The sequence below is a fragment of the Trichosurus vulpecula genome, chromosome 2 (genome assembly GCF_011100635.1).
Source record: "Trichosurus vulpecula isolate mTriVul1 chromosome 2, mTriVul1.pri, whole genome shotgun sequence".
Taxonomy (NCBI): Eukaryota; Metazoa; Chordata; class Mammalia; order Diprotodontia; family Phalangeridae; genus Trichosurus; species Trichosurus vulpecula.
Window position 1 is genome coordinate 32,187,566 of NC_050574.1, and position 26,682 is coordinate 32,214,247.

Here is a 26,682-nt window from a genome sequence, read left to right on the forward strand (position 1 = left end):
GAAATCTATCCATGGCCCCCAGGTTGAGAGAGCATGAGCTAGAATGGTGAGCATAGGAGCCAGTGATCTTACACACGCATTGATGGAATCAGGGCTCTGGTCCTTAAATTAAACACACCTGGCTCACTGGTTTTTTTCCCTCCCTTTGATATATTGGTATATACTTACTGCTTGTGTGGCAGGGTAGTGATTGCTCTCTTAATTTCTTATTTTTATCTCTCTGGTTGGGTGGTGGGTTAAGGACGGTGGGGGAGAATAAAATAAACACAGCCTCCTTCTTCAGGACCCTTCTGATTCAAGGTAGAAAATGTGTATAGTATCCAGATACCAAACAGTGCAGCAGTTGGGGAATACCATTCTGAGAAAGGAGAGGTCACTGTGGTTTGGAGCTGTCAGGGAAGGGAGGGTTCATGGAGTAGGTGGTTTTGGAGCTGGACCTAGAAGAGGGGCAGACCATGAACAAAGCAGGCCCGGCTGAAGCAGCAGCAGTGGGACCCAAAGTTTGGTGCTTGTCTGGAAGTAATTGTGAAGGATGCTGGATAGGAGCACTAGACTTCAGATGAGGAGAGCTGGGTTCAAATTCTGCCTTAACCACTGCGATCGTATGCAAGATCACATCCTCTTGAGAGCTTCTAAAGAATGGGTGTAATCATACTTGACTTACCCCACAGGGCAAGGAAAGTACTAGTTATTTTTCATTGTCTAATAATCAGGCCTTTTAGAATTATGTATGAATGAAGAATAAGTAGGCTGTGAGGAAGCTCTCCAATCAGTAAGTACAAGAGTTCAGACCTCAGTTTTGCCTGATAAGCCTTTTTTTATTTGCCTACTATGTTTCTGTTAGGGCTTCCAGATACACAGAATTCTGGATGTGTGAGGTGCGACTGGTTTTGGTAACGCCCATTGAAGCTGGTTGGAGCTTTTAGGCTCATGAATTGAGATGTGGAGTTCATCCAGGCTTATTACTTTACAGATGAGGAAACTGAGGCCCAAAAGGGCTACATTCTGATTGGAGATGAGCAGGATTGTCTTTCCTCACCTTCAAGAAGAATAAAGAGATTAGCGTCTTCTACTCAGTCAGTCAGTAAGGTATTAAGGGTATTTCTAATTAGTAGACAGTACGAAAGGTAACCTTCCTGATCTGATGAAAAGGAGCTGATTTTCTCTCTTTAGGTCATCTTATAAGTAAGATAGTATAGAATTTTATCAGCCACAAGAGAAGATTAATTTTAAAAGGGCAGAGTGATAGTATTATGCTTGTACATAGAAATATGTTTGGTATTTTTGTGCCTGAGCTAAGGAAAAATTATGTTAAAAATTTATTTGGTGGAGACATATACTTTGTCTTATTAATATGATAACTAATAGGAAAGGGCCTCACATGAAGATGAGTTGAAAGAACTGCAGAAGTGGCTCCTTTGGAGGAACTTTGAGGGGAGGAAGAGAAGGCCAGAGATGGACAGGAAGAAGAAAGATGGGTCATGGGGAGAGGGGAGGTGCCAGGTGTGCCCTGAAGAGGCAGCAGTCTCTCCTCAAGGAGCTTCTGTTCTGATGGAGGAGATGACGGACACAGGAGAATGAATACAGAGAAGACAAATGCCAGGTAGTCAGAGGGAGTGCCAGCATCTGGAGGTTAGGAAAAGCCTAGTGAGGAAGGAGGTGTTCGAGCTGCAGCATGAAGAAGAGCAGGGGGGTGGGCACAGTGCACAGAGCGCTGTGCTTGGAGTCAGGAAGACCTGAATTTAAATCTGGCCTCAGATAGTCACTAGATGGGTGACCCTGGGCAAGTCACTTAACCTCTGCTTGCCTCAGTTTCCTCAGCTGTAAAATGGGGATAATAGCAGCACCTAGCCTAGCTCACAGGATTGTGAAGATGAAATGTTTGTAAGTGCTACTTAAATGTTAGCTGTTGTGATGATTGTTCTCTGAGTCAGAGATGGGAAAAGTGAGAAGGCCAGTTTGGCTGGAAGAGTGAAAGTGAGAGAGGAATGTCCAATAGGGATGGTTAGGACCCAATTGTGAAGGGGTTTAAATGCTAGGCAGACATTATATTTTATCCCTGAGACAATTATTGAGTAGGGGATGCCTACTCAAGGAAACCTCCTGGCCGCTGAGTGATGACGGAGGGGGCTGGGCTGGAGAGGCAGGGACGCCAAGTACGCCACCATTGTAGTAATTTTGGGGAGAGGTGGCAGGGGCTGAACAGCATAACCAAGAGCAGTAAGTAGAAATTGCACAAATACCAACTAGAACAAGACTAATTCCTAATAATTAGGGGTCTCCAAAAGAGTAGATTTTCCTCTCTCCTAGGAGTTGCTCACGCCAAGGATGAATCCCATTGTATTGTAGTGTGGACTTCTTTTTTGGTTATAAGGCAAACTAGATAACCACTAAAGTCCCTTCCAGCTCTGAAGTTCGGTCATTCTATGGACTAGTAACAGCTTAAAGTCTATAATGTAACTTTGAAAACTAGACCCTTGGTTTTATCTTGTTACATGAGTGATGCATAGATGACTTTCTCTTGACTCAGAGTTTATCTTAAGAGCTGGTTTTTCAGATGTTTAGCATTGAAATATGATCTCTACCCAACAACTTTGGGAAATGATCTAAAATTTGCACACTATAATAAATCAGTAAATTTCATCTTGTACAAAAAGGTCCAAATAACTTTTAGGTTCATTTTAAGGTTAATCATAACAGATTTTTCTCTTGTTCCTAATCAGACATCTGCCAAAGTCAGTATGCAGATAGGCAAATGGCTCTTGTGACTTAAGTGACAAAATCTTGTGGTCATCTCTAGATAAGCACTCTGAAGAAACCTGACATCGAATCCTTTTCAGTATTCCTTAAAAGACGCACATATTTATTAAAAGAATGCTGAAGTAGGGATTTCTTCTGAACTAGATGGACATTGTGTTAAAGGGTCTTGTCTAATACCTAAAATTTTTTTAAGTAAATTACAGTTTCAGTTCAAAATTCATTGCTCAACGAGGGTGCTACAGATCTTTGAGCATGTGAGTCCCAGACTTGTATAACTGAACTGTTCATCAAGAAAGTCACATTGGTAATTAGCACAATTACCCAGAGGGAGGAAAAGAGCATGATTAAAATCGTTCTCAGAAAAATCTTATTGTTAGGAGAAATTTGGGAGTCTAAAAGCTTGCTCCTTTTGTATCTAGTCTTTAACTGTGTCAGAATGGGACAGAGAATTAAGCACTAGGGATTTTCTATTGCCTGTGGCCTTGGAAGTATGTATATAGGTCTCAAAACTTTAATGAATTTTGGTTGATATCTAGTTTACTGGTTCTCCGAAGATGTCTGACCCCAGCAGTTCTGAGTAATAGTAATTCATACGAACTTTCCCCCATAACTCTGTGGAAAGAAATGCCCAGGTCAGAATTGATTCTACTTGGGTATTCACAGTCCAGGGTTCTCATCTGGTCATCTGTATTCAACCAACAGTGCAGCATCTAGGGGTGTCTTTTGTCTTTGGATCACATTGCTTTCTGGATATAGCCTGACTTCTTCCTCTCCCCAGCAAGCCATTGATTATAGCAAAGCTTTAGAAAGAAGGAAAAGGCAGCTTAGCAAAAGTGATCACTATATTAGCCATGTCTGAGAGGTTATTCAATATTCCTCTTACCTGTAATTCTTCACTTTGGTGATGAAAGGAGGGAAGGGTGTTTTCTTGGGGCTTCTCCAGGGCCAGGCATGGTTGCTAAAACTACAGGTGGGGGTTCAGCTTCCTGTTCTTGCCATCAGCATTGTAGTTGCTGTCTGTGTGTGTGTGTTTTCTGTGTGCGTTGTAACAGCAGGAGGAGCCCTGGGTCTGTGGAGGACTGGGGTTCGAATCCTACCTGCCTCTCCTGCTCTCTGCCAGTAAGCTACCACTTGGGCAAATCGCTGAACATTCCTGGTCCTCAGACTTCTTGCTCTGAATTCAATGCCCTTGAGGCCCTCTGCACTGCACATGTGTGATCCCGTGATCCCACAGGTCTGCCTCCTGGACTGCCCCAACTCACAGAAGCCTTTCCAGGCTTCTCTGAATCCCACATTTTCATCACGTACTACAATTGGTTCGGCTATTCCCTGGGGGAATAGATGTATATTCTGTTTCCAGTTTGCTGCCACACAAAGTGATGCTATGAATGTTTTGAGAGAGATATATATGACCTTTCTTTTAGGCTTTGACCTTCTATGGCTAGAAGTGGGACCTCTGTCTCAGACTATAGATGTTTAACTCTTTTAGTATAATTCTAAACTGCTTTCCAGAATGCTTGAACCATTTCATAGGTCCACCAACAGTATAGCCATTTGCCTTCATTTTCCTGGAGATTAGCACAAAGTAAAGGAAAACTATTTCTATCTTTAAAAGTAATTATTTCAAATGTTTTACCTATATAGAATATGTCTTTCAAAACAACAAGGCTATTTCCCAAGTGCACAAAAACATTAGAAATGTTCAAAACTTTGCCCATTCTGACTGAATTATGACGACTTCCGTATCCCCTCCCAAAAAAAAAAAAATTCTGTCATAGAAAATAATTCTGAAAGAGGAAGGGGGAAGTGTGTGATATAGAGAAATGTCAGCAACTGACAACCAAAAGATGTCAGTAGGAACTTTTAAAAGGAAAAAAAAACAAATTACATTGCATAGTGGGCCCGAATTACATGGTGTACGATGACTTGTGAAGATCTCTCTGTCCTTTGGTGTAGGATAGCTTGTCCAATTCATAAAGGTTCCTATGATTCAGATGTTATAATAGATGCATAGAATGTTCTAGTTGCAGTTTTTTTTTCCTTAGGTAAGAACGAACTACCCTTTCTTGGTTACTGTGGCACTCATGTGTATTTACCTTGTATTTTTCCTCCAGGCTTCTAGTTAGTGCCTCCCAAGATGGCAAACTCATCATTTGGGATAGCTACACCACAAACAAGGTGAGAGAGACCGAGACAATGGGACGACTCAATTCTCTGCAGTGCAAAATAGACTGAATGTTTATTCCTGAACCCTCTGTGCAAGTTAAATCTTGTCTTTGACTCCTCCTACATGCCATCCAGTGGTAGAGTCACTGGAGCCGTGAAGGTGGTGAGATTTTTAAAAATTGCTTTTAGCCGCATAGGCAGTCCCCTGCAGGAGCATATCACAGAGATTAGACTGACCAGCACACCTTCCCAGAGCTATTCTGACCAAAGGAAGTGGGAAACATTTTTTGGGCTGGGTTTACAAAAGCAGGCAGAAGACCATAAGGACCAAAAATTAAAATTCACAAGACAGTTTTTATTCTTGATAAATGCTGGAAGTGAGGGACAAGGACCATATCTAATTCCAAAATTTAATACAAAGTTGAAATTTCTGGATCTTTTAACATGTCATAAAATTGACATGTAATACCACCAGAAGTTAAGCTTTTATTTAGTCTGATCCAACTTTTATAAGAGCTCTTAAGTACAAGTGCAGTATTTTGTAACAGAACATTAAATTGCAACCAGAATTCAGTGCCGCTTAATTCCTCATTTTGGTAACATTCGTTTTTCTTGAAAGTGATTGTTCAAGTGATATATTGAGATTGAGCATCATGTTGATGCACCAAAGAAACAGTAGTCAAGGGCACTCTTTTTGAGCTTTAATTTGGTGTTTTGTAGACCTCTGGATCTAAATTGGTTTCTCCACTAACGTATAGACCACACTGAAATGTAAATCAAATCATTGCTTAATTTGGCTGTGTGTGCAGATAATTGTCAAGGTAATTTTGATCCTTATGATGTGCACACTTACACATTTCTTTTCTGCTGCCTCCTATAAAGTAAAAGCTGATAGGGAGACTTAAAATCTGTCCCTGTCATTCTAAGGTCCATGCCATTCCTCTGCGTTCATCTTGGGTCATGACCTGCGCATATGCACCTTCTGGCAACTACGTGGCCTGTGGTGGGCTTGACAACATCTGCTCCATTTACAATCTGAAAACCCGTGAGGGAAACGTGCGCGTTAGTCGTGAGCTGGCTGGACACACAGGTGAGGGGTCTTTATTTTTATCCCACCCTAGGGCTGAGTAATCATTGCTGTTTGCCTTTGGTGCATTTCACTCTTAGGGCGTTGCTTTTGCCATTGGTTTCCTGATAGTGTGTTCAGGTACAAGGAATTGAGCGAAGGTACCATTGGGTTGGCACAGAGATGCCAGTCCTCTTGATGCTATCCGTGGGCTCTGGCCCGCTCTGAACACCTCTGTTCCTATCACCTTCTGTCATCTTGGTTAAAATCATTCTGAAATCTACCTGGGGGTCCCTGGGAAACAGTGGACTGTTAAACAGCATTCTTTTCTACCCACATCTCCAACATTCCTGTGCCCTTTTCTGTCTGCAAGCTGGTGGCTTCAACATCTATTTAATACTGTCATTGATAATTTAAGTATAATATTTAATTACTTAATCATGTTTAACATTTGCAATAAACCACCAATATCCACATTGACGCGAGAGCAGTGAAATTAGTGGTAATTTGTTCCAGAATTTCTGCACACGCCTCATGACATGTTACTTTCCTTGGAGAAGGAGAGAATAGTTTTCCTAATCAACATTAGTTTCTGTTTCCCCCTTGTTCAGGGTCCATTGCCAGTTTCAGTAAACCCATCAAGTGTTGGTCTGTGGTTTAGGTTAATTGAATGGAATGGTTTAGAAAGTGCAGACGTTACTGAGGAAGTCAGAAGAGAAAAAAAGCAGGTCAAGTCTGTTTGGCTGAAGTCCCATATAGACCATGAAGGTGAGCAGCAACCTTCACCTTAACATAAAGACCTTAGAAAGGGAAGGTAGAGCCAGGTTAAGTTAGTATTTATCACTTCAAGGACATTTTAAAAGCTTGTTCTATTTCCAAATTGTTGTGAAGCCTTCCCTGGAAAATCCCTGTTTTCCCATGAGTTGAAGAAATGTCTCCTCGTACCTCAGTTTCAGTCCACAAATAAATATCCATGGCCCCGCAGAAATCACCTCATTAACTTCCATTGTTCAGATATAGCGAGACGGCCGGGGAGCAGGGGCAGGAGGGCATCCTGACCATGGGCAGCCCAGCCCTCTTTGGACCTCAGATCAGATTGGGGTTTCCAGAAGCTGTGCAGCATCAGTGAGGGGGTACAGCAGAGAGGGCTGAGTTCAAATCCTGCCTCAGTTTGTTCATCTGTAAAGGGGGATAGTCATAGAATCTACTTCCTAGGCTTGTTGTGAGATCCAATAAGATGATCCATGTAAAGACTTTGCAAACTGTAAAGCAGTCTAGAATGCACACTGCTGCCGTTATCCTCCTCATCGTCATCATGATTATTGTCAGCATGCTTCTCTTTCAGAAAGTGACACTCAGAAAGATCAATCGAGTTACCCAGTGTCATAGAGCTAGAGAGTTCAGCATAAGGATTTAAACTCACATTGACTCCGCGCTCACCTTTGTAAAGTGGCTGATTCCCTTCAGCAGCCTGTTACTGAAGAGTCAGCTTCTTGTTGTGAACTGCTCTGAGGTTTGTTCCAGGCTCTGCTCAGTGAACTTGGCTTGCAGAGTGCAGGAGCGCACTCCCTGGGTCCCCTTGACAGCCGCCATCTAAGCCTTCCCTGGTTTGATGAGCTCCTTTGGAGGCCACCCTCCGGACCTGCCTGGAGCATTCCAGTGGTGGGGCTTGGCCTCTGCTCTCGTGGGTTCTGACCCGGCTGCCTCTTTGGCCTTGCCTGGGCCCAATTGGGGAGGGTGAAGTCTGATCCATCAGTACGGCTCGACCTGCTTTTCCCCCCTAGGATCTTTGGTCGTAAGTTCTCCTGTGCCTGGTCCTGCCTCCTCACTTGGCTTTTCACTAGGGATATCTGGAGGCCTGCAGTTTGGCTCTACGTGATTTAGGATGATGTTCAGTCAGGTCCCAGCCTCAAATCCATCCCTGGGGTCACCACCATATCTACATCTTTCCTACCCTTATTTTCCTTTTTCTAAGGAAATTCCCATCGGCATTGGTCTTCCCACCACAATTTCACAGTGTCCGAGTCAGGATTTGATCCCTAAAGCTGCCGTTAGTTCAATCCTTCTAAGCAAGCCTCTCCAGAATAAGTCACTAAAAGTAAGAAGGGACCCTTGGGTCGAACTTCAGTCATGCTCACTGCATGCTATGACCTGCGACTGAGATGGTCCATTTAAATTTAGTAATTTGAAATTTTCACTTTTCCTTGTTTCATCATAAACCTGGAAAGAGTGGTAACTGGGTGAAGAGCTGAAGAATCTGGGTAGGATTTTGAAGGAAGTGCTGTCCTGAAGTGAACAGTATGAATGTGTGTCTTCCTGGAGAGGAGGTTTCTGGTTACAGAATGTGGAAGTAGTCTGGAGAAACCATTTTCAGAAGGGTTTTGATCACACGCTTCAAAAATTTCATGGCTTTAATATATAGGAATTTTTGCGCATTGGAAACTAGTTCATTCATATGAGAATATAGCATTTTGCCCTTCCTTCAAAATCATTTTCCCTGAGTAGTGTCACAGCAGTGTGGCTAGCTGGTTCTTATGGTCAGTTGACACACATTTATTAAGAGCCTAATAAGTGCAAAGCTCTGAAGATACAATAGTACTTATCCTCAAGGAGCTTAAAGAAGTGCACACGCACATGCATGCACACACACACACGATGCAAAAAAATACAAGGTAATAACATTTGAAGGGGAGGATCAGAGTAGACTTTACATTGCCTGCTCAAAAGGTGGGACTTCAGCAGAGTTTTGAAGAAAGTCAGGAAATATAAGAGGCCAGATCCAGAAGGATGTATATTCCAGGCAAAAGCTTGGAGGGAAGACAGGAAGCGTAAGGTTAGGGATGCCAAGAACTGGGCATGAAGGGGACTAATGTATCAAAACCAGGTTGGGATGGAATTTAAAAGCCAATAGAAAAGTTTGTATTTGATCCTAAGGGCTAAGCCACTGGAGTTTCTGAAGCCAAGGGAGTGACCTGGTCCAAGCTGAGTTTTAGGAACATCTCACAGGAAGCAGTGTGGAGGATGTTTAGAGGCGGGGGCGGGGGGATGGCTGGAAGCAGAGTGACAGTGTTGGGGCTAGAGCAGCGGTTAGTGGTCCAGGTACTGAGGACCTGTGTACAGTAGGAAAGGGGCTACATGAGTGGAAAAAGGGGCACAGAGGGAGAAATGGTGTGGAGGAAGGTGGGGGAGAATCCACAAGACTTGGCCAGTGGGTAACAGAGTTTAGGACGGCTCCAGAATTGGTGCCCATTTCTTGGGTCAGGACATCTCAGTGTGTTTGTGAATGCATTTAATCCTTTTTGTGTGGTTAAAATCAAAGGACAGTGTGTGTATATTACATTCCAAAGTATGTGTATACATAAAGTATTTTATTTTTTTCTTGGATAAATTAAATTTTATTTTATCCTGGTATTCAGCAGATCGCGGGTAATCTTACTTCTCTTATCTTAACTTGGCAGATCACCATTTGCCTAGATCAAGCTAGCTTCTGCCCCAGGAACACTATATATATAAACATTCAACTATATCGTGTTGTGTGTGTGTTTGTTGGGGGGGCGGGGGGGCTGTTTTGTTTTTTTAACTCTGCCTTGGGGATACAAAAAACCAAACTAGAAATCCTGGCTATAGTCATATAATAATAACCTTAAGACTGTGAGCAGCTACAGACTAGAGCCATTGCATAGAAAATCTTTATAAACATTTAGAAGGCCTGGCCCATTCCAGAGGTGTGGTTTCTGCTCTGACTCTCGGCCTTTGTGCTCTGTTTTCCAGGTTACTTGTCATGCTGCCGCTTCCTGGATGATAATCAAATTGTCACCAGCTCTGGAGACACCACTTGGTGAGTGACGGGCCCTGAGGAGGCACTTCTCCTCTGCCTCTTCTGTGTGCGACGTGGAGCTCCAGGCATTGTAGGCAGGGCCACAGAACCAGAAAAGAAAATGGACATGAAAGTATTCAGGATGGAATAGTGCAAGTGAAATCAGCTTTTCTGCATTCATTTTTTCTGATTTTGAAATCTACAGCTTGATGTATATAAATAGTAATGAAACCTGGGACATGTCAATGCAAAAATCTCCTTTATTTTCACCCATGAGTCACTGCAGTAAATAGGTAGAGTCCTCTGGAAGTGTGGCAGGAGAGACCACCTACTGTGCGGGCCTGATCCCGGCCCTTTATGGTAACCAAGGGCTGAGGGGTAAAAGAAATTCAAGAAACCGCTTGGCATAATCTTGTCCCTCTTGTCCGTGCCCACTGAGAGCTCAAGAACCGAGTGCCATCAGGCCACAGCTTGAGATGAGGCTGTATCAGAATCGTTGAGCCTTGTGGAGGTACTGAAGCTGGCTTGGGAAGGAGACACATTTTTTTCATTCACTTGTACCAAGTAACACAATTAGGTAGCAAAATTAATGTTAACACAAATTTCTTTGCCCTTAAAATGAAGTGGCCTTTTGAGTATTTTTCTTTACCACAGTACAACTTGGGAAATAACTTCACTAAAATTCTTTAAGATCAGATTTTGTGAAAATGAATTTTTGCTATAGTATTTTAAAAGCTGTATATTACCTTTGGTTTCTCTTAAATGGCAGAAGAGCAATGACCAGTCTTGGTTGCAGGGAACAAATTATCATACGTGCCTTCCTCATCTTAGTGAGGAGAAAGGGGCAAGGCGGAGGGCCAGGTTGTAGGCACAGGAGCATAATGGTGGGCTCACTGCCAGCTTTACTTTACTGAGTTTTGTTGTTACTGGGCAGGGGTTGGGGTTGGGGGGGCAGTTCAGTTCAGGGTCAGGTGGGAAAGGTTTATCCAGAAGTTATTGATATAGAAACAGAATGCATCAGTAAGTCCTTTGGGGGAAGGGGCAAAAGAACTCAGTCTAAGAAAACTTGTTTTATTATTAAAATCAGTTCCTGTAGAAGGGAACCTAAGAAAGAACCTGCCTGGGTAATGGACAAAGTCACTGATTCTGTGGAGGTGACTAAATTTGGGGCAGCTTGCTTAGCGAGACTGTTCTTTGTGAGACAGATGAAAGTGACCTGGAGTGTGCACATCTGCTTGTCTCCTGTGCCTATCGTGAAAGGCCTGGCGACATGGGCACTGTCGCACAAGGCCTACCTCCTGTGCTTGTTCTTTAGGGAAGTCTTAGCCATAGGCTGTCAGAAGTTGGTAAGGATTTTATGAGCTGTGGTAGAGTAAGACAGGGAGGAAGGGAGGTATAGGTGTCTACATGATCAGACCCATGAGAAAACAAACACTTGGATGTGGCCTTAAAGCCCCATATTGACAACATGTCACTTCTTTGTTAGTGCACATGTCTGTACTTATGTTACTGAAAGGATTCCAAATTACACATTTTCCTTTTACTTTGGGGGAAAAAAAAGGAAGAAGTCCACAAATATCTCATTTGTTCCCCACAACAATCCTGAAAGATAGGTGCTGTTACGATCTCCATTTGTGACTTGCCCAGGGTCACACAGTGAGGAAGTGTCTGAGGCTGGATTTGAACCCAGGTCTTCCTGACTCTAGGCCCAGTTCTCTATGCATTGTGGCACCCCCTAGCACCCAGCCAACTCTTCACAGCATAGATACAGTCATTAATAGTTCCCAAAGAATGTTCAGTAATGACCAAGTTGTTCACCATTGATGAAAGGGTATGAAGATGTTACGTTAGGAGGTTGTAAAAACTCAGGAGCAGTTTGAGAGATTTCCAGGGTGACCTCAGTTTCAGTGTGAACAGTGGGTAGAAGTTCCCATGGCTTGGATCAAACATGTGATATTTGTCTTTCTGCCACAACCAAGTGATTGTTTCCTCCTATTTTCAGAGTGCAGGGGCGGTATCCCTAGGAGAGATGATAAGGGAGCTCAGGGGCTGCCTCTCCATGCTTCAGGTTATCAGAGACAGTGGAACAGTTTGACCCTGAAACTAGAAGAGGGGTAAGGGGTTAAGTATAATAAGGACCTGAAGAGGCAAAGGAAAAAATTGCCCAACATAGGAGGTTAGGGTGGGGAAGACTATCCTGTATAGCCAAGAGGGAAGGGGGGCCATTGGAGCTCCACAGAGACCGTCAGACAAGAGTTCACCCGCTGAGGGTCGGAAGAGAAGAGTAAAGTAGTGGTCAGGGGTGCCTGGAGAATGCCGAAGCAGCCATGTGTTAACCCAACAAAGACAGAAATATAAGTTCACTTCTTCTGGAGGGTGGGGGTCAAAACCAGATGACTCCCCATTTCTGGAATTTGACATGAGCAGAAAATGATGTTGCCAGGAGCAGCCTGGAAAGCATTGCCAAAGGTTATCAGGTCTTGAACAAGAAGCCAGAGACTGTGAAGGCTTGGGTAGTCTTTTCATCTCTGCCACCTATTGGAAACAAGGAATGTCATGGAGAAAAGCTGATTTGGAAAGTGAACATCTGGCTAGAAAGATGTTCTCAGGCTTCTGAGAATCGGATTTGGATTTCTGGATTACATCATAAAAGATGGGGATGACAGGCCCCTGTGCAGGGCTGGTGAGACAGTCTCAGCCTGGTACCCTACAAATCTGATTAAAGGGGCTTTAACCCAAAAATGATCAGAAAGGGGAAAACTGCATATGTAGATCTGCCGTGTGAGAAGAAAAGCAGCAGGTACCCCAAAGTCCATAGGAGACCAAATCCAAGAAAGGGTCCACTAGCAAAATGCACAGCCTCTCATGTTTATACACATATTCATCAATTTTAGGTGACAAGCAAAGTTAACTATAGGTCCTAATGCAAGGAGATAATTAGACTCATCTTGTTATAACGGATGAGACTGAAGGAGACTGGATCAAAAGAAACAGGATAAGTAAGAGAGGCTGGGGGTAGTGGGTGGCATTGTATATTAGGAAGGTATATACATGGGAGAAAACCTTAAAGCTCAAACCTGGTCAGTAGAACGTGGGTGAAGATCGGGGCGGGGAGGGTGGCATCAGAGTATACTTGAAACCACTTGGACAACGGAGAAATAGGTGAGAAGTTTGGGAAACAGCTCACCAGTCCAGCACAGAGAATCTACCAAGTCTAAGTAGAGAATCTACTTAGTCCAAATTCTATTCTGATTCTCCCTGTCAGGAAGAAGCTGGCTGCTAGGGTGGAAGCCTTAGGGGGTGAGGAGGGGAGCTACCGGTGGGAAGAATCGATTGCAGATGGTCAGAGGAAGGGGGAGAAAGGCCCGTGAGCTCAGATTCTCCAGGACAGACAGGAAACAGACTCAGAAGACTACTGAAGACACAAAGGGAAGCGATATTGAGGAAGAAAGATGGTTTTCTGAAGAGTCCAGTGTGTGTGCCCAGAGAAGCACTAACTATGGAGGTTTTTTAGAGGCCTGTAATAATCCTCATCATCACAGTCTCATCCCTAATCCATAGATTTCAGAAAATAAGAAAGGTACCATAGAATTGGAGGGCGAACATCCCAGTTTTTTGTTTAAATGAAATTACTACACTGTTAGATTCAGGGATTGCTGTGATCTTGCTTACCTATGAAGTATCTTATACTCCTCTTGTGGAAAAGGTGGAGATGCAGACTGGGCAGTTTATGGTTCATTGAGAGCCCTGAAGAGACAATGCTGCTAGAGTGCCTTGGACCTGTGCTGCGGGGTAGTTTTATCAGCAGTGTGGAGGAGGTTGTATGTGGATGACAGTGAGCTAGCTTGCTGGGTGACAGATTGGAGATCTGACAGCCTTGATGGAGCAGAACTTTGGGCTGAATCTGATCATAGTGATTCCTGTTGAATTTCATCTTGAGGCTTATGCTTGGGTCCAAAAAATCAGCCACACAAGTGTGAGGTGGGAGAGATAGCTGTTTGAAAAATGTTGGCTATGAGCCATCCATGCCCCATCCTGAGTTCAAATCTGGCTTCAGACGCTAGCTTTATGACCCTGGGCAAGTCACTGCTCCCTGTTGGCCTCAGTTTCCTCATCTACAAAATAAGCTAGAAGAGGAAATGGCAAACCATTCCAATACTTCTGCCAAGAAAACCACAAATGGGGGTATGAAGGGTCAGGCATGATTGAAAAACTGAACAACATGTGGAAAAGGGCTTGCGCCCCGGGCACCCCCTGCCCCCGACAGGCAGCAGTAGGAGCCTATTATCAGAGCTTGCCAGAAGCAGAAAGGACAGTTTCCCAAGGCCAGAGGACCCCCTGGGTTCTCATTGGAGCTGTGGCTGTCCATCTGTTACTGGCCAGTAACAATTTTCAAAAGGGAATAATAGAAAACATGTCTGCTTTAAGTAAGATCTGATGGGCTGTACTAAGTGATTTAGCGTAGCGGTGGAAACTAACGTCTGCCCTGTTCTCTCCTCCTCTTGCAGTGCTTTGTGGGACATAGAAACTGGCCAACAGACAACCACCTTCACTGGGCACACTGGGGATGTCATGAGTCTTTCTCTTGCCCCTGACACCAGATTATTTGTTTCTGGGGCTTGTGACGCTTCAGCCAAACTGTGGGACGTTCGAGAAGGAATGTGTCGGCAAACTTTCACCGGCCACGAGTCTGACATCAACGCCATCTGTGTACGTGTGGGCTTAGGTTTGGGGAAATGTACTTTGTATTCATGAGGTCATTCGTAGCCAGCTCTGTTAGCAATTAGGATGAGTTCTTGGAAGTCTTAGGGAACGTCATTGATTCATCTTTGAAGTGTTTTCTGTATTAGGTCATCTGTTTTTTACTGTAAGAGACCAGATTTGCTGACACAATGTATAAACGGGGTGGATGCCTGTAGAGAATGCAATGGTTTTTGTTTAAGGGTTCAGAATAAGAAATCCAGTTTTTGAAAACTCATTCATCAGCTGTAAGAACGTGGCACATTTCCATCTTTTTAGTTTTACCCTCTGTCAATGGCCACATTTTCTAAATTTATTATTAGTGTGTTTCAGTTTTTCACTAAAGCTTTTAACCACATTTGCTCTTAGTAAAATATGCAGCTTAATTTTAAACGTGTCAGCTGTTACTACCTAGAAAGCTGCAGAGGGAAATAAACTAGAAGTTCAGAAATTACTTTTTACTTTTTTGGTCATGGAAAACAACTCCCATTTTAGACACTTTCACCAATAATTGCCAAAATGGCACTTTTATCTAGCATTTCCAAAGCCATCTAATTTAGTGATGGTTATGTTAAAGGAATTTAATTGTATCTCTTACCATAACTGTATGGAAAATTTTAATATTTAAATGTTGAAGTAGCCATTTGTTGTATTTTTTTCTCCAAGGAACCAGTTTCAACAACTTATTTTAGTAATCTGTTCGTAAGAGCCTTTACAGTGAGAGGACTCACTTGTTCCTTCTTACATGCTTCGAGGGGAAAAAAAAAGTTTATTCCAGTGTGTTCCATTTTATGAGGGGAGAGTGTCCTATTTAAATAGGAAACCTCTCCAGTTGTAGGACCGTACTTTATAACAAGATGCCCGGCAGCTTCACTGAGCCCCTTTCCACTGGCTTGTTCATCATAGGAGAAGTTATGTTGGGAGGTATCAGATTGATTCATAGATGTCTTAGGGCTACAGGAGAATATTTCAGTCCCACCACAGTCCCAGCATGAAGCACAGTTAGGGTCTCCTTTTGAGTACTTGCTTACATCATCTCTGGACGAACACACCACCTAATCAGGCTCTCATTTGTCTCTCTAGTTCTTTCCAAATGGCAATGCATTTGCCACAGGTTCAGATGATGCCACCTGTAGGCTCTTTGACCTCCGAGCTGACCAGGAGCTGATGGTGTATTCCCATGACAACATCATCTGTGGGATCACGTCGGTGTCCTTCTCCAAGAGTGGCCGCCTCCTGCTGGCTGGATACGATGACTTCAATTGCAATGTCTGGGACGCACTCAAAGCCGACAGAGCAGGTGGGCTTTGCAGGTGCCCTGGAGATGTACAGCTCCTCCCCTGGGCTCTGGTTCTTGTCAACCCCACTTGGTGATTGCCACAGTGTGACCAGATGTGCATTCTGTACCATTAGGCTCTAAAACGTTAGACAAGGCTCTGTCTGGGTTGTTTTGGCCTAAAAGTATCGCTCAGTTAACAGCAGCACACGCTTATCTGCGCCTGCAGCCATTCTTGGCAAAAGAAAGATGTGCCCAGAGCACTGCTTTATTTAAGACGCACATTTCCAGTTGTGTGGTTTGTTGGGTCAGAGGCAAAACCAGGAAAGCGGAGGTGACCCCCGCTGCAGGGCTACTATAGAAATGTCTTAGTATAAAATTCATGGTGGGGCAACAGTGTAACCTTCCATTGTACTCCCTCACCACTAAGAGTGGACACGGACTGGCCCAACACGATTGTAGAAATCTGCTCCTCTCCTGTCCTCTCCAGCCCGGTCTTCTCAGGGTTGGAGAGGACAGACCTCCTTTCTCCCATGTCAGCTTCTGTTAAAATCCCCTTCTCATTGGTAATAATACCTGATTGAATCTACACACCATCTTCTAAAAGATGGTGAAGATGTGAATCTGAGCTCCCAATGGAAGGTGTCCTATTTCATGTTTCCTTGCATTACAAGAACATTTTATATCCAAAATGTGAACTTGTTACCAGGTTGGAAGGTGAATCCTAAGGCCCGACCACCATGAGGTTCCCCACATCGAAGTAAAAATTCCATCCTGTCATTTCTCAGACTCCCTGAAACATAAGGAGTGTTTAAAAAGTCAGCTGTCCCCAGTCCCCACTGGCTCAGCCACAGACAGCATTTCTGGGCCTGCAGGAGGCTTGAGAGGGAACCACAGGCCTGAGCTCAGAGGCCTGTCTCTGAGGCTTCTGGGAAACAATTACCACCCTCGGCTGCTTCTGCCAATGACTCATGTTGGGGAATGGGGCGGAGGGGCGGTGGGGGTTGGGGAGCGGGGTCTGCTTCCCCTAATCACCCGCCTGTCAGTCTCCAGATTTAACTGATCTGGAATTTATCGGTCCCAATAGATTTTGTTCAAGTACAAATAAATGGATTCTTGGCTCTCCTTTTTACATGTAGTACTCCTGAGATACTGTCAAATAAAGGATGTTTGCACCTGAATTTGTTTATATAACTTGATAATCAAAGGGTTGTTTTTATTAATTTTTTCAAATATCTTTTTTTACTTTGAATGATGATTTCCTCCCTAGCACCATATTTGTAGCAGTTTACTGAGTCCAGCCATCATTGTGATGTCAGTGACCTTGAGGGCAACTTTTTGTTATTTCAGAATTCTTCCTCCTACTCACTGCAGGTGTGAGTTTTTGTAAATGGAGCAGACAATTACTCCTGAGTCCTCTTGAACTAGATTGTTATTTAGTGGAGTTTCTGCTCTATCTTTATAGTGAAAGTTTTTGGCTTTCCAGAGCCCTCTTTTTGTACCCCCAAGATGAGCCTGTGGTAGTGGATGTGGGCAATAGTGTAGACGATTTGAAGATTGGTAAATGTAAAACACACAGTTCTGTGACATGTGAAACCAGTATAATTCACCTGAGACTTCATCTGCGAAGCCTCTAAGTCAAGGCCACAGGTGCCTCCGGGATCTGATGTACCCTAACCAATGAAGTCATCCCTGCTTGTGCCGTGTGCCTTGAGGGTTCGTTTCTATCTGTCTCTTTTCTAAGGGGATGGGATTTTTATGGAGATGAATATGGAATGTCAAATGTATAAGCTGGCAGGTCTGTACCAGCACGTGAGCATGAGCTGTGTGCTTCCTAGAGGTTCCTATTAATGAAGCTCTGTTTGCTTTCTAGGTGTTTTGGCTGGACATGATAATCGTGTCAGCTGCCTGGGGGTGACCGATGATGGCATGGCAGTGGCCACAGGATCCTGGGATAGTTTCCTCAAGATATGGAACTAACACCTCTAGGTACTACAGCTTCACTGACTTCAGCCAGCACAGGACACCATCTCATTCTCCTAGTTGTTGATTTGTTTTTAAGTTATAACTGGTGATTTGACCGTGTAATAGTAAAGTTACTTGAAAATAACTTAGCAGTAGACCAGAAATCTGTAGAGGGGCAGACAGGTGCATGTAGGTGGGTTTGGTTTTTTTACCCCCAGGAAGATTTTTGTCTTTCCACCTAGGCAGTAAAATTGCTGACTGTAGAGTAAGTCTCAGGTTTGTAATGCTTCTCTGAACTCCTTTTCTAAGATAACAGATGGACTCCACCATGACTGGAAGACCATTCCGACCTTGGAAGAGTCACCGTGATGGCATATCCAGCCCAATTATACTAACTCGGACACCCCCACGTCTCCCTCAGAACTTCCAAAGGGCAAGATCTTTTTCCCCTCACCTATTGCTGAAACAAAGAGCACAATCCCCTCTACAAGAAGAATCTCTGTGGTTGTAAACAAACAAATTGTGCATTCCTTTGGGACCATTGTCATCGCTTTCTTTTTTTTTTTTTTTTGTCTTGAACGAATATAAAAAGGAAATACTATTAATAAAAACGTTCGCCGGAAGGGAAGCCTGAGTAATTAGGAAACAGGCCCACAGCTGATTCTCACTGTCTTTTATTTAAAGTTTAGACCAGTGATCCTGTTTTGTGAACACACCAAGTTGAGGACTTTGTTTTATCTCATAACGGTTTCAAAATTTAACGTCGTGTTTGTAGCAGGGTTTTGAAAACCTTCTGATTTCCTTTTTTAACTAGATTACTTTACGGTCAATTATGAAGCAAACAAGAGGGTCCTGCCCAGCCTCTCTGGGATTGTTAATGATGTAAATTTAGTCCCTGATTTTTTTATTATTTTTTGTCTGGCGTCTCAGATAATTGTTGCTGCACAAAAATATGGCGTATAGAGAAGTAAGGCAACCAAGCACACACCTGCTGTTAATGGTATTGAACGCTTGTTTCGAGAACCTTTCCCCTTTTGTGAGTAGTTCACTCCGGCCCGTCCCCCTGTTTCTTTACCCTTCTGCTCCTCTCTCCCCGTCAGTTCAGTTTTTATCTCCTTTGGGTTTCTTTGTGCAGTTGGAGGGCGGTTCATATACCCTAACACTACCCAGCACCCCCAACTATCAGGAACCTCGATTTTCAAGAGAGATGCCTGTCCTGTGCTTGGATAGTCAGTCAATTCTTTGTGTATGAAATGATGTACAAATCAATGTTTTGAAAATAATGATCTTGAACTTTCTAAGTTAAAACCAATTTTTGATTGTTTGCCATTTTGGGTGGGTTTACTCTTAGAATCGCATGCTGTAGAAATGCTAAAAACAAAAAAACAAAACAAAAAAATGCATATAGGACTAAGTCCTTAGGTGTTTTTTTTTCTTTTCAGAAATAACCTGTTTAAAGTTGTAACCATTGCCGCTCTACTTACTTCTTGTTGCTACTCTGTGCACAAGCCCCTGAGGGATCGCTCGGGAGTAGCCGTAACTCCCTCCGCCAGCCGACTCCCACCGTCGGTTTTCGGCCCATCCGGACGGTTGCTGGCGGAGGTTCCTGGGGACCACCCTCTATCAGTTAGCCCTTCAGAGCCCCACCCCCTGGTAGAAGGAGTCCTTGGCAGCGAATGGTCCTTTTTGTAATGACCAGGCTTTCCTGGTTTTCTTTTCAAATAATAAAATATTACGCAGCAGCGTCTGGACAGTAGATCGTTCTGTTAACTCTCCTCCCTTCTCATGTATCCAGAAGTGCTCCTCCTTAGCAGCTGTAGTGGCTTCTCTCCATTCTGTTTTTTCTGCAACATTCTGTACAAAAATGTGCTGTAATCGTGCGTTAGGCCTGGACTTGGCAAAAAGAAAAAAAAAGAAACCTCTCTTTGTCCCCCACCCGCCCCCAGCCCCCGTTCTTTCTCCATGAATCCCTGGTAGAGCTCTCCACACCCCGTGCCCCTTTTCACCTTTTGTATTTAATTTTAAAGTCAGTGTACTGCAAGGAAGCTGGATGCAAGATAGATACTATATTAAAATGTACTGTTATTTAAGATGTAATAAAGCAGTTTGACATGAGGGGGTTTGGGATGTGACTGGTTATTTGTGAGTCTGCTGCCCTCCCCATCCCACAGCCTCAGGTTGGGAGTGCAACAGCCTGGCCGGGCTGCTGGACTGGCAATGGTTGTCTTGTATACCCCTGAAAAGGGAAGGGTAGTCAGCGGTTACTAAGGTGGGAGATGGGAGCCACGGTTCAGGAGAAGGCCAGGCCACACCAGCCGAGCACACTCTGGTAGGCTTCTGCCCCTTGACTTTTTCCCCATTTCCTTTCTCCCCCTTGCCCCTAGAATATCTACGAAGAAACGGAACTCAGGCTTTCCCCATTCCTGAGGGTAAGTTTCTATTGATTTAGCTGGGACTAAAACCCCATGTAAAGGGACACAAGTGTCTGTGCCAAAGGCAGCTTGAAAATGTGGAAATAAAAATAGTTCTGCAAAAAAAGGAAGATGGGGAAAGGGCAGTAACCCCTCCCAGCACACTAAACAGACTAGACAAAGTGACTTTGCTAAGTCATCTTGAGGCTCATGTTGGGACTTAAATAATTGATCCGGAAATGAGGGATGTGCTCAATAGGGGCGAATGTCCACGTGTCCGTGCCTGGATTGTTGCAGTCCGGGAAGCTGGCCGGCGGCTGGGTCTGCCTGCAAGGTGCCCATTCATTTTCAAAATACCACAAAAGGGTATGCTGGCAGGGGGTTCTCCTGGAATTGCAGGTCATCCAAGGGAAAATTGACATGCCAGATGGGATTAGAAACGTGCAGCAGAAAAACCAGAACTTCATGACTGTTTCCATGGAGGAGACCCCACCCCAGAAAAGAGCCTTCCTTCCAGGGGGCTGGGGGAAGTTTCGATTTTGGTGGGGCAAATAGAATACCTGGGGCTGTGCAGATGATTGACAGCCCCCTTGGCCCCTTCCTGGGGTTGACAGCCTGAGCCCGAGCAGCTCTGTGCACACACATCTCACCCTCTCCCTCGGCACAGATTCCCCCGTGATCAAGGTATGTACCTCTCCCACCTTGTGAGGAATGGCGCTGCTTCTGGAAGCTAAGCCTAAACCACTCTTGGAAGCTGGGAGTATCTGGAAGATTTGAGGCCCCCAGGACTTGAGTACAGTGGAAAGGGATGTGATCTAAGGATCCGAGTTCAGATGCTGGCTCTGCCACTCTCTGTGTGACATTAGGTCACTCAGGAAGCTAAGCTGCCTTATTCTCCTCACTTCTAAGGCCCGTTCTGCCTTTTAATCTGAGATCCTCTGGTTGTCTGCTTTTGAAGACGTTTGGGAAGTGGGCTTTTTTTTTTTTTTTTGGCCCAGTCCTTGAGGGACCTTGGGTGATGGATGGGAAGGGGGTGAGGTAATTCAAGTCAGTCAGTGCTTCCTGCTGTGCTAAGAACTAAGGAAAGGAAGAAGGACAAAAGCAGGCCCTGCTCAGAGGGAGCTTCATTTCTAATAGAACAGATGAACAGCAAAGCAGTGGAAGATTGACAACAGGTGTAAGGAACTCCAAGAGGGAATCAGCATTGGCAGCTGGTGGAATAGGGAAAGGTCTCTAGATTGGAAGGGATTTGAATGGTGTCTAGAATCAAGAAATGGAGGCGACGGGGTAGAGCAGTACCTCTGAGGGCAGTGGGTGGGACACAGAGGTGGAGCCCTGTGGAGGAGAAGACAGAGATAGGAAAGAGTCAGTAGCAACAGCCCAAGCTGGCCCTGTGGTCATGTGAGCAGGCATCCAGAGAGATGCCAAGAAGGTAGAAGTGACAAGATTGGTGATAGAGCTAGTGTCAGCCCAGGGAAGAATAGCTGGGGCCCATGGCAGTCACAGGGAAGTTGGGAGAATGGGCAGGTTTAGGAGGAAAGGATGTTACTGCAAATGTTGCAAAACAGACCCTACCCTTGCAGCAGCAGAGACTCGTGTCCCATAACTAGCCAGGTTCACGTACCGTGCCGGCGCACACATAGTTAAGTGCTACATCCCTGTTCAAATGGAATTTCTTCATCTATAAATGGACACTCAGAATTACCTCATCATCTGGATAGGATTCTGCTGGTCTCCTTTAACAGATCAATCCTGTTTCTGCATTTGAGGTGAATGACCTACTCTCAGCCTCATTTCCCTCTTCATCTGATGGGATTGGACCCCATGACTTCTGAGGCCCCTGATTCAGCTCTATCTACATCTATGAGTCCAAGTTTGGGTAGAAGTCTGAGCACCAGGAAGAATGCAGAGCATTTGGCTCCAGTGATGAATGGCCAGACTTGTCTTTCATTTGCCCTTCAGAATGTGTATGGATGGGAAGAGGGGCCCAAGGATCCAGTGCCTGAACTGGATCAAAGGTTCACCTGCTAGCTATGTATGGTCCAGATCTCTGTCCAAATTCTGTGGGGTTGCTAAATCGTGGCCAGTAGAACAAAGTCAGCCCCCAAGCTGATTTCTTTGCATTAAGTGAGCACTTTAAGAAAAAATTAGAAAGCCACAACTGGGAGGAAAATAAATTTGGAATAAGATAAGCCAGTCCAAGTTGGATCACTAGTTTATGTCACCCTTGTCTCACTTTCCCCTCTCAATTATCACGGACATGATGCTTACCCCCAGAGAGCAAAACCAGGAGTGGAAGTGTCAGAGGCCTTGATGTCAGGAAAAACCTGTTAATGATGAGACCTGTTCCAGTGTTACCTCTAAAGATTGTGAATTCCCCTTCCCTGGAGGTCTCTGGTCTCAAAGCAGTGCCAGCTGTCATGCTGGAGAGTCTTGGGCTGCATTGTGTGGCCTCTGAGGATAGCTCTGTGAATTGCTTCCTTCCACTCCTCCTGTTGCTCAAAGAGCACAGATAAAGCATTTGGGATGATTGAGGGGGTGGATGAAAGAGTGGGACCAAGGACCCACTTAAAGTCTCTGTGCCACTAACACTCAGTATGATCAAAGGATTTTAACTCAGACACCCCAGAGATCATAGAATCCAGGGGTTCTTCATCTATTTGGTGTCTCAGACTCCTCAGAATTGTGTTTTTAGATGTATAAAATAATGTGGCATTACAAAGGAAACCAATTGTATTCAAAATATATTTTTAGAAAAGTTTACAGATTCCAGGTTAAGACCGCCTGATCTAGCCCAATTCCCTTATTTTCTAATTAAGAGTGGAAATGTCTAAGCCTAAAGTCCCATGAATAAGTTGCAGAGTCAGAATTCCAATCTACTGCCCACTGGCTACAGAAGTGACCAATCCTACTGGGATCTTTGCAAGATATTCTTAACATGGCCAACCCAATTCCCATAGTCTTCTCCCAGCACTGTTTGACCAGAACACAGAGAAAAGGGACTATTTTCCCACCTAACCATGACACTCATGGGAGATGCAGAGCTGAAAGGGATTCAGAGGTATCTGATTCAATACTCTTTATCAATGAAGAAACGGGTTAATTTAGCCTGACCCCACTCGTTTTGCCAATGTACAAACTGACTCCTAGAAGCAGAATTAGGCACAAAAGATCCATTATTCATTTTACAAATCCATAGACCCAGGCACGAAGAGACGAACTCGGATGAGGTCCCATGGTAAGATGATGGCATCCATCTATGCTGGAGGTGCTCACCCCTGTGGTGGACAGGGAATCTGGCTGTTGTGACATCTCCACTCCTAATAGGTGAGTACCCTGCCCAGCGTCTCCCTGACCCTAGATGCCTTCATGCCAACTTTCTCCCTTTTCTCCTCTCTTCCTTTTTTTTTTTTTGGAGGCCTCAATTTAGAACAAAGGAGAAGCGTGTTTGGTTTCTTTTTCCCCAGCTTTAATTATTTATGAATCTTTTGGTTAATGGCTGGGCTGCTTCTATAACTGCTGGGCCCAGCACCCAGGGGAGAGCAGGAGGCGCATTTGAAGTGGTGGATTTTAAATAACACAAAATGCACAGAGGAGCAAACTGGGTTCTTGCCAGAGCAGATGAAGGTGGTGGGCTGCTTTCGACCGCCCCTCCGGCAGCCCACCACTGCCACTGCCAGCAGGATCACCAGGGAGCAGGCTGCCGGGGCATCCCCTGAGCTCAGGATACACAGCTGGAGGCTCCAGCCATTTCCCCAAATTTGCTCTCTTCCCCCACCTGACCCCGTTGCCATTAGCTGCCTCCAGCCTAGACATGTGCCATCCCTGGGGCAGATGCCTGGGTACCTGGTCCCATGCCTTCCAAGCCTGGATTTGTGTTCTTGGGGCTGTACTCTCCCTGCCACCCTGTCGAGGAGACCTGACTTATGGCCACAGACCACGTTCTTGCTTTTTCTTTGTATCTCTAGTATTGGACAGAGTGCCCAGCACACAGTAGGCACTTAATACTTGGTGACTTGATCTGCCATGGATCTGTTTGTCTTCTCTCCAGGCACATTTTTTCATTTGATCCTCTCCCTTAGGAGAAAATCACAGAAATCCTATTTACCACATGGAGAGGAGCATTCTATCCGCTATATACCACGCTTCAGAACCACTAGCCTCTGGTCCTTTGTAGCAGCAAGATTCTCAGTGGAACCCAAGACCTAAGAAGGCTTTGAGTGTGAGCCTGGCAGCTGACATTGTGTATGCTAGGGCCAGCCTAGCTAAGGCAGAGGAGGTTCATCACCAGAGGGGGCTGGTGTAATAGAGGGCTGGAACTGAAGTCAGAAAAGACCCAAGTTCAAATCTAGCCTCATTTGCTTATGAGCTGTGTGACCCTGGACAAGTCACTTAACCTCTGTCTTGCCTCAGTTTTCTTGTCTGCAAAAAAAAAGGGGCGGGGCGGGAGCGGGTAATGATAGCATCTGTTTCCCAGGGTTGTTGTGAGAACAGAAAATTAAACATGAAACATTTAGCAAACCTTAAAACTCTATATAATGGAAATGTTTTACGTGACTGTACAGGTATGATCTATATCAAATTGCTTATCTTCTTAAGGAAGGAGAGGGGAGGAAGGGAGGGAGAGAATCTGGGGAAAAAAAGTTTAAAATTTTTTTACAATTAAGAAAAATAAAACAATTGAAATTTAAAAGTTTAAATGAATGTTATAAATAAATAATAAATTTTAAGAGTGCTATAAATTACCATTATTAGCAAAATTTAAAACTATATAAATAGTATTACTACCATTAATAGCAAAACTTAAGACTATATAAATGCTACTACTATAAATTGCTATTGTTATAAACAATGGCCAGAGGAGACTGAACTAGGCCTGTACCATGGAATGCTTTTAAACGCCCCTAAGCTGGAGTCAAGAAGACCTGGGTTCAGATCACATTTCAGACATTTACCCTCTCTGTGACTGTGAGCAAGTCCACTGATGTCTCTGCGCCCATGATCTCACTTCTGTAAAATGAGGGAGCTGGTCTCTGTTCCTCAGTTAAGGTCCAGTGGTCTGTGTGTGATAAAGGTCAGCCCCAGGATGGTAGAGATGAAGCCACAGTCTTGCTACACCTGAGGCAGAGGGATGTGGAGAGGGAATCGGGAAAGTGGTTGCTGAGCACAGAATGGTAGATGGAGGCTCGCTTCTGGCTGGTCCCCGGTTCTGGCTCTTCCTTGCATCATAGAAGCAGCAGTTACTTATGTGCCTGCCCTGGCCCATCCAGCTCAGCAGGACCTGGGATGCATCTCTCTCCAGAGCCAAGCACTTATTTTTTTTATGAAGATGGGTCCTGTGATTTCACTGGAATAAGGCACTCCCTCAGCCAACTGGGGAAGCATATTTAAAACCTTGCTTTTAGTAAAACTGAAAATATTAAGTAATTTTTTTCTTCTAAATCTTTTTCAGTACTCCTAGGAAAAGCCCTTTGGTCCAGGACAGAAAGGCCCTTCATCAGGTGAATGGATTAAAGGTGATAAACAAAATTAACCCCCCACCCACCTGAACTGCTTGATCTGGGATCCACAGAGAAAAGAATTGTTTTGTTTGAGATAGAATTGATCCATAGAAGGGATGAGGTCCCTTCACTGAACTGGTCCAGGAGGCATGGGATAGTGACTTGGTTACTCAGTTTAAGAATAATCCAGACAATATTTTAAGAGATCTTTTCCCTGTTCAAGATTCCTAGAAATGTTACCTAAAATCTTCACTGGGGCCAGGTCCTATTGGCAGGCATGGGGGGACTGGACCAATCTGGAAAGGGATTCCCACTAACTTAAATAAAATCACTTCTGGCAGATTTGAGACTAAAGCAGAGCCGAGTATCAGTATTAATTATTTTACTAGTTTGCTATTAACCAATCATTGACTACTTTATTGGCATTGACTATTTTCTCCCACAGTGTGTGGCAGGCTGGTGGCCGCTAGATGGTGCAGTGTAAGAGGGTTGAACTTGGCGTCAGGAGGGCCTGGGTTGAAATCCTGCCTCAGACACTTACAAGCTGCATGACACTGGGGGAAGTAATTAATAACAGCCAGTGTTATTGTTCTCGTCCAGTTGTTTCCGTCTTGTCCGGCTCTCTGCGACCCCATTTGGGGTTTTCTTGGCAGAGATACTGGAGGGGTTTTCCATTTCCTTCTCCCGCTCGTTTGACAGATGAGGAAACTGAGGCAGACCGGGAAAGGGACTTGCCCAGGGTCACACAGCTAGTAACATTCTGAGGCCAGATTTGAACTCAGGAAGATTAGTCTTCCTGACTCAAAGCCCAGTACCATGGGCACTATGGCGCCCCCTAGCTGCCCTAGCATTTACATAGCACTTAATCTATGCCAGGCGCTGTGCTAAAAGCTTTACAAATGCTATCTTATTGGCTCCTCACAACAACTCTGGGAGGTGGGTACCATTATCATCCCCATTTTACAGAAGAGGCAAACAAG

At 44.4% G+C, this 26,682-nt stretch overlaps 1 protein-coding gene across 1 annotated transcript in view; it reads left to right on the forward strand.

The window, feature by feature from the left end:
- GNB1 (G protein subunit beta 1) overlaps nt 1–19,905 on the forward strand; it is a 107,227-nt gene extending 87,322 nt beyond the window's left edge. The window contains exons 6-12 of the mRNA XM_036745073.1: nt 4,875–4,938; nt 5,854–6,016; nt 9,764–9,830; nt 14,318–14,519; nt 15,633–15,849; nt 17,699–17,814; nt 18,100–19,905. Of these exons, the coding sequence (XP_036600968.1) occupies nt 4,875–4,938; nt 5,854–6,016; nt 9,764–9,830; nt 14,318–14,519; nt 15,633–15,849; nt 17,699–17,805 (820 nt within the window). The 3' untranslated portion in view covers nt 17,806–17,814; nt 18,100–19,905. The remainder of the gene's footprint in view (nt 1–4,874; nt 4,939–5,853; nt 6,017–9,763; nt 9,831–14,317; nt 14,520–15,632; nt 15,850–17,698; nt 17,815–18,099) is intronic.
- The last annotated feature ends 6,777 nt before the right edge of the window (nt 19,906–26,682 follow it).